Source organism: Mastigoproctus giganteus, chromosome 12, assembly GCF_048544385.1.
Source record: "Mastigoproctus giganteus isolate SK-2022 chromosome 12, ASM4854438v1, whole genome shotgun sequence".
NCBI classification, from domain to species: domain Eukaryota; kingdom Metazoa; phylum Arthropoda; class Arachnida; order Uropygi; family Thelyphonidae; genus Mastigoproctus; species Mastigoproctus giganteus.
The window spans coordinates 94,796,749-94,812,489 of record NC_143586.1 but is presented as its reverse complement, the minus strand read 5'-3'; the positions used below and the strand labels follow the sequence as shown (position 1 = coordinate 94,812,489).

General features: G+C 41.4%; 1 protein-coding gene across 1 annotated transcript in view; it reads left to right on the top strand.

The window, feature by feature from the left end:
* Window positions 1–15,741, top strand: part of LOC150077286 (liprin-alpha-1-like) — a 1,048,988-nt gene that overhangs the window by 953,525 nt on the left and 79,722 nt on the right. Inside the window, exon 22 of the mRNA XM_090386159.1 lies at window positions 446–621. Coding sequence (XP_090242285.1) covers window positions 446–621 — 176 coding nt within the window. The remainder of the gene's footprint in view (window positions 1–445; window positions 622–15,741) is intronic.

Below are 15,741 nucleotides of genomic sequence, written 5' to 3'. Positions count from 1 at the left end.
AGGAAGAAGGTGTTCCACAGGGATCAGTGTTGAGTGCCACTCTTTTTGCTCTTAGTATAGATTCTATCGCTAAACAGCTGCCAAATACAGTAGAGACTTACCTTAATGCAGATGAACTTTCCATCTCCTGCCATTCCCAAAATATGAGATCTATTGAACGACACCTTCAGATATCCCTTAATAAAATATGCCAATGGGCCAGCCTTAACGGCTATCATCTCTCACTGCACAAAACAGTAGCTATCCATTTTTGTTGACAATGCAATGCAATGAAAATGTAATTTTTATTTACAATTACAATAAGGGTTTCAGTGTGATTGTTTATTATTAAATATGACATCTGTTTTTAATATCTCCCCCTCCATATATCATATGGATGGGTAGCAACAAAGTGCTGTTTTATATTTTACTTATATAAAATAGTGAATAACTAATTATCTTTCAGAGTCTTGCATTTGGTGAAATGAATCATGAGTGGATAGGAAATGATTGGCTTCCCAGCCTAGGATTGCCACAATATCGATCCACATTCATGGAATGTTTAGTGGATGCAAGGATGCTAGACCATCTTACTAAAAAAGATCTACGGATGCATCTTAAAATGGTAGACAGTTTTCATAGGTAGGTTTTATTAAATCCAGAAAACTTTTATTAAAACTGCCTCTAAATAAAAGTTTCTTTATATTTCAGTCATAGAACAGGGTATTTTTCCATCCCTTCACATAAACTACTTTTTATAAAACACTCTTCTTAAAGTTTCATTATGTCCAATTAACAAGTATAATAAATTATTAGGTCAGAAAGCCTCAAACTATAAAAAATTCAAACTGACATTGTTAGTGCAATTCCATCTTTACTTCATATTATTAGTAGTGGCAAATGATGAAAGAAAGCAAGCAAGCATATACAGATACAGCATCAGCAAAAAAAAAGAACACCAGATGAAACTTTGTTCCAACAATCAACCACTTGTTGGCTGAAGACAAATTTCTCTACATCTATCCTTGCAACCATTCTTTCCTCAATTTGAATTTATGCAGCCCTCATTTGTAGTCTGAGTAAGTAAGTTATCAGCACTGAGCTTAATTCATCCAAAGCCTTAAATAATCAGATCTCCCTGCAGGTGCTTAGTCTCCAGAAGTTGCAGTTTATAGAGCTGAAGCCTTTCCTGGTAAGAGCACCCTTACGTTCCCCTCACCGATTGTGTTGTCCTTCTCTACACCCATTCTAACAGATTAATATTGTACCTAAAGTGAGGCCTCCATGTAGTATGCAGTGCTCAACATGTGGCCTAACCATTTCTTTGTACAACGGGATAAAAACTTTCTTATCTCTGCCGATAAAATTCTTCTATATCATTGACATAACTCGATAAGCTGTCCTAGCAACCTGTCTGAACTGTTCCAAGAACTTGAAGCAGTTCAGACAGGTTGCTAGGACATCTAACTGCACAATTACTCCTAGGTCTGTTTTTATTCTCTATCACCCAAATGTAGTTCCATACAGTTAGTATTAGTATAACCATACAGTGCAAGGAAGCCATAGACTTTTGCTGCACTGCCAAAAAAAAAAAAAGGTAGACATGAAAATATAAACTATGCACTTCCCTCCTCATGTAACTATCTGGCACCTCCATAGCCAGGTGGGCAGGAGCAGCAGTGTGTAGCACACGCTTCTTTATCAGACCGGGGTTCGAGCCCATGACCACCAAATACGGAGGATGTGGAAAGGTTAGGAAATGACCACCGCATATCCCCGGAGCAATATGGCCTTAGTTGCTAATGCTCCTAAAAAAAAAAAAAAACAGTGTAACTATCTAGTTGACCTTTGAATTTCTTCGAACTCTCCGCCTCAACTACCTATGGAGATAACCTGTTCCCATAGTCAACAACTCACTGGCTGAAAGAAAACCTACATTCTAGTCTAAACGTCTTCCCCTGTAATTTGAGTTTATGGTTACCCTAATTCTGGAATTCTTTATAACAATGAAAATTCTGCCTTCATTCATTTTACTAACTCCTCTCAGAGCCTTATAAACTTCAATCTGGTCCCCACTAAGGTGCCTGGTTGCCAATTCTGTAGCCCACATAAACAAAGTCTTTCCTCATACTGTCATCCGTTTGACAATCTCACCATATGAGCTGTCTGTCTATGGAACCTTTCAAGAAGCACAATGTCTTTTTTCAGATGAGGTCTCCATACTTGGACCCAGTATTGCAAATGTGATCATACAATTGCCTTATACAGTGAGATTATGACTTCCTATCTCTACAAGATATGTTTGATAAATCATGGATAGGACACCATGGATTTTTCCCAGCTGCCTGTTCACACTACTCAAAAAACTTGATGTTTCCCCCATATTGTAACTCCCAGGTCCCTCTTTTTCTCTATAGTTTTCAATTCATTCCCACCAAGTATAAAATTTATTTTGGGGTTGCTATTCCCCATGTACAAGACCTTGCATTTCACTACATTAAAACACAGCTGCTACTTTTCTGACTATTCTTGAAGCCTGTTCAAGTTATCCTGAAGGAGCGCTGTTTGGCACTGGTCATTAACAACTCTCCCAACCTTTATGTCATCATTAAAATTTAGACATGATGCCCTTTATCCCTTTATTGATGTCATTTATGAAATTCAGAAACAACAGTGGTTCAAGAACTGATCGTTAGAGACTCCACTTCGGACATTACCCCAATTTGAAGAATATCCATTGATCACATCCCTCTGCCCTGCGGCCACCCTGTAATCCTTCTTAGAATCTTCCGAGTAATTCTAACATGTTCCATCTTTTACAGTAACCTCTCATGAGGGATTGAGTCAAATGTTTTGCTAAAATCCAAATGAACCATGTTGAAATTGTTCCCTACTTCCAATTCATGAGTAACTTGTTAAAATAGCTTACTAGGTTAGTTAAATATGATTTTCCCTTAACAAAACTATTTTGTGCATACTTCAGAATGCCATTCTAAATGTCCCTGGATTTCCCCTCTTAATTATAGCATCTAAGATTTTTCTTACAACTGAATTCAGACAAACCTGTCTGTAGTTATTAACTTCACTCTTAGAACCACCTTTATATACTGGCTATATGTTGGCACTTCTGGAATCCAAGTGAATCTTTCCCGAGTCCAATGATGTCCTTACAATTAACCTCACTGGTTTAATATACTATCTGGCTGTCCCCTCAAAATTACTGAGTATGTACCATGAAAGCCAGGAGCCTTACTTGCTTTTTATGCCCAAAGGTTTTTCTAATAAACAGCCATCAGTAATTTTGAAATCATTAATTTCATGTGGCTCAAACTCACTTGCACAGCCTCTCTTCAGTGTGAAGTGTCTTTTATCGGTAAAGACCGATACAAAATAAAGACCTACTCAATTCATTAGCAACATCAGCTGGGTTATCTAAGACTTTCCCATACCAAGTACACAAGGGCCCTTTCTTTTTTGTTATTGTTGTTATTTGTTTTTTTTTTAGGAGCATTAGCAACTAAGGCTATATTGCTCCAGGGATATGCAGTGGTCATTCCCTGATCTTTCCGCATCCTCCGTATTTGGTAGTCACTGGCTCGAACCCCTTGTCTAATCAAGAAGCGTGTGCTACCCACTGCTGCTCCTGCCCACCTGGCTACGGAGGCGCTGTTTCTTTTTTTATTCACATACTTAAAAAATTTCATGTCCTCATTCTTTACCAGTGCTTTCTCATAACCAGCCTTTGCCACCATAACCTTATTTGTGGTACTGTTACAGTTCAGCTTATAGCTGTTGTAGGCTTCAGTACTTTTCATTGCTCTATAACTATACCATGTTATCTTTTTCCGCCCTATTTGACTGACCAGCTCTGCAGTTATCCATTTCGGCATCCTCTTGCAGTATTCCGTAACTCAAATGTATTCACCCTCCCTGTACAATTTGCCCAATTAATAGATGCTATATAATGCCTTTAACTACTATACCAGCTTTCTTTATCTTTCAACTAATGATTACATTATCACTATCTGGCAATGTTTCTGTACTTTAAGCCCTCCGTTATCATCTGATTTGTGAGTAATAATGCAGTCAAGAATATTCTTATCCCTAGTATTTTCTCTAATATGTTGATACAAATAATCTAGTTTATTTAAAAATTTGTTCTTCATGGCGAGATTCCCTCCCACTTATTTCAATCAATTAGGTGCAGGTTGAAGTCACCCATAATAGACATTCATGCTTGCTTGTCCATTCCATCTGCCTGTAGAGACTCTTGTCATACCCTTCACAATCTTCTGGTCTCTAGATTACTCCCACTCTCATTATACATTTGCTTCCACCACACAGATTCTATGCTGGCATACGTACCTTCTGACTCAGCAAAAACTCTTTTTGTGTTCAGGCTAATTTTCATAAGAGCACAACCCCATCATCCCTTCTATCTTCCCTGACATTCTTAAATATATTATTTGAAAATTACAAAAGAGTTACCTCAATATTTCTTCATAGGGTGACTTCTATGCTCAGCTCTCCAGCACTGAGTTTAAAAAGAAGATTTAGAATACATAAAGAACTTCTTTAAAATTATTAAATGTGTTCAATTCTCTTAGTACATGAATGATCCGATGCCCCAGGTTCACAGTCGAAAGTCCCAACCCGACCCCAGATCCATCAAACCCTCCATGAAACCTCGAGTGACTGAAGATATTATGTCAGATATTTAAAAATAGACGCTGATAAAATATATCACGTAATAAACTGATACATAAAAAACTTGATGATGAAAATAAATTATGGTGGAATAATTTTCAAAAACTTTCCTTCCTTAAGGGGACCAAGCTTTTCGACTTCCGTCATGTGTACAGGTCGGAATATTAACGCGCGATATGTGTGTGTTCCCCCACTACATTTATGACATTTTACTCATTACTATGCATGCATTAACACGCATGCATATTAACGAATCCGAGATAAGAAATGGACGTCGTATGTTAATCAAGTTATTTTGTATTCTCATTTCTAAAGTTTCTGCAGTTAGTAATTTTGCTTAATTATGTTGTATGTTTAAAACCTTAGCCTTATTGAACAGGAAAGTGTGATTCTCATTTATGGCATGGAAAGACAGTTCAGATGCCGTGGCTAGTAATGCTCTAACTGACACAGCATGTTGTTCAAGACTTGTGTCCAAAAGACACCTTGTCAATCCCACATAAGAGTAATCATAATCTCCACATGAGACACTATATACTGTGTCGTGCATTTCTTTGGGAGAAGAGGGAAGGACGGAACATTTTTTTTTTTAGTATGGAGTGAAGTTTCTGTGTTGGTTTTGCTATTACATGTCAACCATCACTAATCCGGCCACCTGTAATCTGGTTCCACCGATAATTCAGACGTAATTTAAAATTTCCTGGGTCGGCACACCAACCTGCCGCTACTGTTTTGGTGGCATTGGTTGCAGCATCAGCTGTTGGCGTGAACTTGTAAATACTGGCAAGCCATTCCCACTTGTTTTTCTGCATTTATTATTATAACATGCTCACATTTAGCCCCAGCCATGGTTCCAGTGCATAAAGGAAGTGCCTCTTGTGGTGTAAAGTGCAAACACTGTACATTGTCCATAACAGATAAAGTTGAACTTCTGAAAAAACTCGACAGTGGTGTGTCTGTGAGAAGTTTAACTCTGCTTAATTGTAAATTCCAGCAATTTCTCTCAGTTCCACTTATCTTAGTAATTTTCTTTTAGCCATTCCTTTTTAGTTTTTTTTTTTATTTTTATAACACACTTATACAAATTTGCAGAAAAACACAACACAATATGATGGATAATACAGCGTGCTAACGAACTTGTTTTCACAAAATCTCTAACAATACTGACAAACGTATTGCGATGTTTGAGAGTTTATTTTATCATAATTAGTTTGATCACAGCGCTTACCACGCATGCAATAAATTAATTACAAACGACCTTCATATCTATGCCGTAATAGCATCACACTATGTGGCCGACACGGCTTCTCAAGAAATAAAGTAACCAATATATGTGGCCACATATATGCGACATAAAAAAATACTTTTTTTTTTTTTTTTTTAATATTTTAAGGGAAAAAATGACAACACTGACATTACAATATTTATTTTAGAATTACTAATCAAATTATTTCCTAAATATTTTTTGGCTCCTGGGGAATTTTTTTCTTAAACTAGCTTGGCAGTCAACATGTTAAAGGTAGAAGGAGGTGGTTAGCTGTTGGGTAAAATGTATGTGCTAAAATAACCACCTGTGATCTGGCAAACTCACTAATCGGGCACCCCACAGTTCCCATCGCTGTCGGATTAGTGATGGGCAACCTGTACTTTGAATTCTGTATCTTTGAAAAGGATATTAAGTTGCCTGTGCCATTGTTCAATGTATGGAATTGTAATTAAATGTTTTTTGTTAATTGTGTTATTATGTTCTATACTGTCCACCCTGTCTGTAGTCTAATACTGATAATGGTGGTAAGAGGATATTCCCTGTTTAAAAATCTGTTTGTTAGTCCTTCGATTTCTATATTTAACATAGTCTGTGTTGTAGTGTATTTATAAGCATTAGTAAACTGATTAAATATAATGGAATGTTTGTAGGTAAACAGATAGTAACTAGTATGATGCAAAAACATTCCTGTATTTGTGGGTTTACTGTAGATTTTGAACTGTAATCTGTCTGTCCCCTTTGGCCCCTGGTGCCAAGCATTCCATGGCCAAGCAATTTCAGTGCATTTGTTAAAGCAATCTTTCTAAAGAGCTTTTGCCATATAGAGATTCTTTTTTCTTCTTAAATACAGTTTTCCTCATTTACTATTAGAGTATATCTTTTGCACTACAGGAAGTAGGCAAAAGCTCAGAAAGGAAAGACACTTTTCTGTTTCTTTTTCTTCTCTAACTAACACAACTAACAGCCGCTTGGTCACCTAATGGCACTGCTCATGCCTCCCCGTGGCGGAGCCAGAAACCTGGAAGGAAAAGTTATCCTTCCAGGGCTTCTTACCTTTTCTACACCAAACCTTCCTTCATCAGTAAAAGCAGGATACCTAAACTGCCGCATCTGTCCTTATATCCCCAACCTTATTTGTTGCTACAAGTGTCAGAAGTTTGGGCATTCCCAAACCGCCTGCTAAGGAGGTTAAGTTTGCTCAAATTGTGGATCACAAAAACATATCTATACCGATTGCAATGCGGAATCATCACGATGTGCAAACTGCAAAGGCAACCATCCAGCCTTTTCCAAATCCTGTGAGCAGTGGAAACTGGAGAAAAAAATCCAGAAATACAAAGTGGAGAACAAGGTCACATACCCCGAAGCGAGAAAGCATCTTATACAAAATATGCCTAAATGTACATATGCTGAGGCATCCAAAAGATACCATACAGTTTCAATTCAAACAGATACAACAGTTTCACCAAAAGTATCAGTCTCTGAATGGGCTCGATCATTGCTATCATCTGCATCACAGTCAACAAAAAAACAAACAGTAGATATGACAAACAATACCACCTACATCCAAATCAGCTCCAGTTACGCCTAACCAAACAAAAATTTCAGTTAACGATGAAAAGAAATCATCTGATACCACACCAATGGATATTGCAGAGAATAATACTTATGATGACCCGATTCTAGATCTTCATGCAGAAGACGACGTGGACACACACGTCCATCCTTCCCAAAAAAGGAAAAAATAAAAATTGACCATCACAAGCAGAGCAACCTTAAAAAACAGACACATTCAACTTCTAATTCCAAACCTACACAATGAACAATATAGTTCAATGGAATTGCAAAGGCTTTCGCAGCAACATAGATGACATATGAATTAATTGACCATTACAATCCAGTGGGCATCTGCCTACAAGAGACAAACCTAACATCTCAAGTATCTGTATCAGTTAAATATTACACTCTATTTCAGCAAGACGGGGCAAACAGTGCTGATAGAGGAGTTGGCCATACTCATAGACTCCAGAGTTCCTTGTAAGAAAATTCCTCTTCAAACCTCCTTAGAAGCCTTTGCAGCTCGTACAATGATTGGCATTGCTATAACACTCATTTTCATATATCTTCCACCCAATCAGCCATGTACGATTCATGAACTAGAAGACCTTGCTTTCCAACTACCATCACCAGTATGCTTATTAGGAGATTTTAATAGGCACCATCCATTATGGAGATCTCCCATATCAGATGGACACGGAAAATTCATTGAAATGCTACTAGACAGACAGAATTTAACATTACTGAACACAGGCTTACCCACTTACATTCATTTTCCTTCTGGAGAAACCTCTGCAATCGATCTCTCGATCTGCTCTCCAATCCTCTTCCCAAGTGTCAAGTGGACAGCACTTGACAATCCTCTTAACAGCAATCACTATCCAGTCATATGCAGAATTCAAACCACCATCTCCAAAACAACTGATACACACATGAAATGGAAATTTTCTAAAGCAGACTGGACAAAATATGGAAATCATGTGTCTTTTGATGAGCATCATTGAGTCTTCTCCTATCAATACCGTTACTGAGCATATCACAATGCAGGTACTATCAGCTGCAAAACTCGCAATCTCAATTAAGAAACCATAGATATGCCATTCACTGGTGGAACGAAGATTGTAACAAGGTGAAAAGAGAAAAAATGCAGCATGGAACTTATTCCGCAGATATCCCACCACCGCCAACCTTATTAATTATAAGAGAATTAGAGCCAAAGCACAATACATCAGGCGCAAGGCTAAAAAGGATTCTTGGATGGTAAATATCTTACATTATCTGCGCTTATTTTTAATTGTAATGGGAAGGAGATTTCTAATCCTGAAGAGATTGAAAATGGCTTAGGAACTGTGTTCCCTGAATTGTCCATCTCCACTGCATATCACCCATAATTTCAAAAAATTAAAGTCGATGCTAAGAAATTCAAACTAAGCTTCAAATCTACCTGCCGTTTACCCTATAACCAATTACTCACACTATATGAATTGAAAGAATCCATAAATACAAGGGTGGTTCAATAAAGAATTGCCCTCGCCTACCACATATCGCAGAGTCATGATATTTTGTGTGTGGCATTATACATATCTCTAAAGGTGTAAAATTTCAGCCCTGTGTCTTAATTTGTTTTTCTCTTACAGAGCTGAACGTATGACGAAGTAGCATCATGGACAAAGTTTAAGCCAGAGCTGTAATCCAGTATCAGTGCTCTTGAAGAGGAAATCTCCTAAAGAAATCCACGAGGAGATGACTGCTGTATATAAGGATGAAGCCCTGTCCTATGGCATTGTGAAGCACTGGCATAGACAGTTTAAAAAAAAGACAATTTAAGTGTGGTCGTAAATTGGTAGAATCTCAGCCCATTCCATGTCGTCCCCATTCAGCCATTGATGACAGCACGATCAGAAAAGTGGAGTCGCTAATCGTGGAAGATTGCCGGATATCTGTGCATGAATTGTCCCAGGATGTGAAGTTTAGTGTGGGCGCTGTCGAAACGGTCCTTCATGACCAATTCCATTACGGAAATTGAGCGCAAGATGGATTTCCCCAATTATTGACTGGTTTCCAGAAGGCTGATCGACAACAGAAATCGCAAGAGTTGTTAGCCCCGTGCCAAAATAAATGAGGAAGATTTTTTTTCTCTCATTTAATCACTCAGGATGAAAGTTGGATACACCATTTCAACCCTGGAAGTAAAAAGCAGTCCATGGAATGGTGACATCATGGTGCCCCATCCCCCAAGAAGGCAAGGGTCCAAGTGTCAGCAAGAAAGGCTTGCTGACAGTGTTTTGGGATGAGAAAGGCATAATAATGACTGATTACCTGCTGAAAAGTAGAACAATTACAGGTGCCTATTATGCCAACTTACAAAATTATGGAAGAAAATCAAAACATGTAGGCTTGGCATCATGTCCAAAGGTGTGAGAATGCTTTAAGACAATGCCCCAGTTCACACTTTTGAAATTGCAACAACACAAGTGGCCACTTGTGGATATGAAATACTGCCCCATCCAGATCTTGCACCATCGGACTTCTTCTTGTTTCCTTCCCTCAAATCATTTCTTTGGGAGACCCACTTCCCTTACGACGAGACACCGATTTCTGCAACAGAGTCATGGTTCAAAGATCAACCTCACCACTTTTACAAAAACAGTATCCGTAGCCTCATCCATCAATGGGAAAAGTGTGTAAATCTGCACCATGGCTATGTAGAGAAGGACTAAAGCCTGTGCCAAGAATCAACAGGCTAGCACCTCTGCAGCTAGGTCAGGGTGATTCTTTATTGAACCACCCTCATAGCTCCAGAAACAGTGCCCCTGGTCCTGACAGAATTTACTATACAATGCTTAAAAATCTTGATCAGAAATTGTTATCCTCACTGCTAAAATTTTACAATCGGATCTTTTATGAACACACATTCCCCAGTTCCTGGCAACATTCATATGTAATAGCTATCCCAAAATCAGGAAAAGATCATTCAATGCCTAACAACTATAGACCAATCTCTCTAACCAGCTACTTGAGTAAAACTTTAGAAAAGACCCCTCGACGTGGGCACCTGTACGTGGTGAGGGGACCTCCCAGTGACGCTACTGGACTTCCAGACTAGCATCACTGGGATCCAACGCCCACAGCCCAGGTTCCAGGCTTACATCAATGGAATCCGGCGTGTTTGCCGTGCGCTGCGACCCGTGGAAATTCGGAAAGGGGGATCCTGGTGGTTGAGGGGCCCAGCTTCAATACACCACTTTGGCCCCTGCTTCGACAAGACGGGTGGTCCTGGAAGGCCCGGCTAGGATCAATCGGCTAGTAGGCTCGCCTGCGAGGGTCAACCGTGACAATGCCACGCCCCTACCCTCATGGTCCGAGGGACAGGATTCAGGCTGGCGGCGGTGCGGGTATAGTGTCTGGGTAGCCCTGGCGTCCCACTCCCGAGCGCATTTATTGCATGCCGGGTAGTGGGCGTCCCTTTGGGCTCCGTGGTGGGTGGGGAGCCCGGGCACTGAACCATATAAAAAACTCTATGAATCCTGATAAACTACCTTCTTCAGGGGCCCCAACCCGGTCCCTATCTGAAACCATTGACAAAGATCCAGATAGCATTATTGCTAATAAGAGGCAGCGAACCGAACTACCATCAGGGCCAGTCCCAAGGTTCCTAATCATGCACTCAACCGGTGAAAAACCGATTGGTAAAATGTCGCCCTTCTTCATACAGAAAGGGTTAGACGGGTTAGCAGGTTCTCCCAAATCAGTTAAGAGGCTCCGTTCTGGAGACCTCTTAATTGAAACTAAAAATGACAGGCAATCCGAACATCTACTCCGAACAACATCAATCGGAGGTATTCCTATAACAGTGACACCACACAGAACACTCAATTCATCTAGAGGTGTCATTTCGGAGTGGGACCTTCTCGACGTATACGAGGAGGAAATCTGCTCCGAATTAAAACCACAGGGAGTCATTGCCGTCAAGAGAATCACTGCGTGAAGGGATGGTAAAATTGTTAAAACCAGGAGCGTTATCCTGACTTTTAACACTCCTAAACCTCCTGATGAGATTAAAGCTGGATACATCAACTGTTCAGTGCGTCCATACGTTCCGAACCCTTTACGGTGCTTTAAGTGCCAGAAGTATGGACATTCTCAAATGGCCTGCCGTGGAGTCCTTGCATGCGCTCGATGCAGTGCAAAGGACCACGAAACAACAGCATGTTCAGCCGCAAAACCCACCTGTATTAACTGTGAGGGCGAACATCCGGCCTACTCACGAGCATGCCAGAGGTGGAAGGAAGAAAAAGAGATTCAACGGCTGAAGGCAGAGCTTAACATATCATACCAGGAGGCAAGGAAATCGGTCAAACCCCTGAATATCAACAAACCTACCTACGCCCAGAAGGTAGCAGGGAGATGTTCCGTCGGAACTCAGACGGACATGACCATTCCTCCAAAGGAGTCTTTCACTCCCATCGCGCGGTATCTATTAAGTTCTCAAAAACCTGCACAAAAGGACCAATCAGCTGCCACTCCTATATCGGTACCTCCTAATGCTCCACAAATTACAAAAGTAGTTATGAAAGAAAAGAATAAGAAAGGGGACGTCCCACCTAGTACCCAAGAAAAGATGGATGTCGAGCAGAAGGAGGTACCCGAAGAGTCAGTCTTGGAACTCTTTGCGGAGGAGGAAATGGACACGGGACAGCGTCCATTCTTCCCCAAAAAGGATAAATCCAAGACTGATAAAAGTAAGCCCTCAGCACCTCGGAAGCCGCCTGATGGACCCACCAAGCCAAAATAATGGCTAAATTCCTACAATGGAATTGTCGTGGATTCCGGCGAAATATAGATGACATCAAGGCCCTCCTGCAAAAGCACGAGCCAGTTTGCTTCTGCTTGCAGGAGACATACCTAAAGGCAAATGATGATCCCACCATGCGCAACATCACAGTTTTTCGGAAGGATAGAATTGCGGACGGCTCTGTACATGGGGGAGTGGCTATCCTTGTGGGTAACCATACCCCAGTGCAGCCCTTGCTAATTACAACCAGCATAGAGGCTGTTGCAATTCGCCTTTCAGTGGGATTCTTATTAACTGTATGCTCTATTTATTTGCCACCTGGGACTGACATCTCCCAGGCAGACCTTGATGATCTTCTAACGCAGTTGCCTCCCCCTTTCTTACTTCTCGGGGATATGAATGGACATAACACCCTGTGGGGTAGTGCTAACATCAACGGAAGGGGACGAGTCATAGAGCGCATGCTCAATGACAATGACCTTTCCCTTCTAAATACTGGAACAAACACCTTTTTCCACATGCCTACCCGTACCTTTTCTGCCATTGATCTCTCTATCTGCTCCCCTTCTCTGCTCCCTTCACTCACTTGGGAAGTGGAGGAGAACCCATACGGAAGTGATCACTTCCCTGTGATAACCTTGTTACACAGTGGGAGACCATGTCTTCCCTTCAGGTTACCACGGTGGAAGTTTGATCAGGCTGACTGGACTGCCTTCCAACATCAGGCAAATTGTGATCTTAGTACAGTCAGTCAAGAGCCTATCAATGATGCAGTTAAGTACATCACAGAAAATATTGTCCAAGCAGCTGCGAATACTGTTCCAAAAACATCTGCCCGGTTTCCACCATTTCCCAAACCCTGGTGGAATTCACAATGCACAGCAGCAAAAAAGGCTCAAAACAAAGCGTGGGGGATATTCCGCCGATATCCTACCACGACCAACCTTATAGCCTTTAAACGTGCACGAGCCAAAGCACGCTACATCCGTCGTCAGAGTCAAAAGGAATCGTGGATCCGTTTTACATCATCTATTAACCAGTCTACCAACTCTAAGGTAGTCTGGGATAAAATCCGGAAAATGAAGGGAAAATACACAGCGCACCCCTCATCGGTCCTTGAATATAATGGATGTACTATTGCAGACTTTACTGCAATAGCGAATGCTCTTGGGGAAACTTTTTCTAAAATCTCCGCAACATCATCTTACTCCCCAGAGTTTCTGGTCCTAAAGCGCAACGCTGAACAGCAGGCCCTTAAATTCACATCGAAGGGATCCCACCCATACAATGGGCCATTTAATATCCATGAGCTGAAAACAGCACTCGCCCGTACCAAGGCTACCGCTGTTGGACCAGATAACATCCATTATGAAATGATCAAACATCTTTCACCAGAATCCATGGACCGTCTGCTCCTCCTGTACAACAGAATCTTCCTCGAGGAGCACTTTCCGGAAACCTGGCGCAAGGCAACTATTCTTGCTTTTGCTAAGCCAGGAAAGGATCCTAAATATCCAAAAAACTATCGTCCTATTGCTCTGACCAGCTGTCTGTGCAAAATATTGGAGAGAATGGTCAATGCTCGGCTCCTATGGTATTTAGAGTCGAATGACCTTCTCTCCCGCTTTCAGTGCGGCTTCCGAAGAAATAGGTCCACATTGGACCACTTAGTTAGACTGGAAACATCTATCCGAGATGCTTTCCTAAAAAGAGAACATTTGGTGTCGGTGTTCTTTGACATGGAAAAAGCGTACGACACAACTTGGAGATTTGGTATTTTAAGAGACCTATACAATCTCGGTCTGAGAGGCCACCTTCCCATTTTTATTAAAAATTTTTTATCCTGCCGTTATTTCCAAGTTCGTGTAGGATCCTCCCTTTCGCGGCCTTTTTGCCAAGAGGAGGGGGTACCACAAGGATCTGTCTTAAGTGTTACGCTTTTTGCCATTAAAATAAATTCTATTTCAGAACAACTTCCTCCAACTGTAAACAGTGCACTCTATGTCGATGACTTCAGCATATTCTCTCAATCATGCAATATGAGGGTTATTGAGAGACAACTGCAACAAGCTATTGACCGTGTTAACATCTGGGCCACGGCCAGTGGTTTCAGGTTCTCACCGGAGAAGACCATTTGCGTCCATTTTTGTCGCAAACGTAACCTCCACCCTGAGCCTGAATTACGACTTGGACAAAGCACCATCCCAGTCGTATCAGAGGCAAAATTCCTGGGACTCATTTTTGACAAAAAGTTGACATTTGTTCAACACATTCGTCAGCTACGTACGAAGTGTACGAGAGGGCTTAACATCCTCCGCTCTCTCTCTTCTACCTCTTGGGGTGCAGACCGATGCACTCTACTACGTCTGTACCGTGCACTTGTACGCTCAAAATTAGATTATGGGTCTCAGGTGTATGCATCTGCCAGAAATAGCGCCGTTCGTTGGCTAGACCCCATCCATCACCAAGCCATTCGAATCGCTACTGGTGCATTCCGAACATCACCTGTCCAAAGTCTGTATGTCGAAGCAAATGAACCATCGTTGTCGCTTCGACGAATGCAGTTGTCTCTACAATATGCCTTCAAGCTGAAGTCCCTGCCGGACCATCCCACGTGGACATCCGTTTTCGAGCCACGATGGGAAAATCTTTATAACACACGGCGGACCACCAATCGCCCATTCGGCATTCGTGTTCAAGAGCTACTCAATGAGCTTAACATCTCGGTAGACAAGGTCGCTCGATCACCAAAGGAGCCCCTTCCACCCTGGCATGCACAAACACCAGCATGTGACTTCTCGCTCAAACTTGCGACGAAGTCTAATACTCCAGCCTCTGTCTACCTTCAGCTCTATTCACAACACCGTGCAGAACATTCTGACTTCTTGCCAGTTTACACAGACGGCTCGAAGTCAGAATCGTATGTGGGATCTGCTGCTGTCTTTCCAAATAATACCGTATCAGAGCAGATACCCCTTGACTGCAGTATTTACACTGCAGAGCTGCATGCCATAGAGTTAGCTCTAGATCACATAAGAAAACACCGTTACCAACGGAGTATTATATATGCCGACTCAATGAGTGCACTACAGGCTTTATCAGCGATGTCACACACTAATCATCCAACCCTGTCCCGAATCCAGCAGATAATATACAGCCTCTTTGTAAGTGGATTCGATATCCGATTCTGCTGGATTCCCAGTCACATCGGGATTAGAGGAAATGATTTGGCTGACACTGCAGCCAAATCGGCAGCCCTGACGGATAATCTTGACCTGTTAGTCCCCTATACAGACTACAGGCAAGTGATCCGTAGTAACCTACAATCTCAGTGGCAAGATTCGTGGCATCGACTGATTACTACAAACAAACTATGTCGAATTAAGCCTATGATCCATCCATGGCGGTCCAGCTTACGCAGGGATCGCAAAGAGGA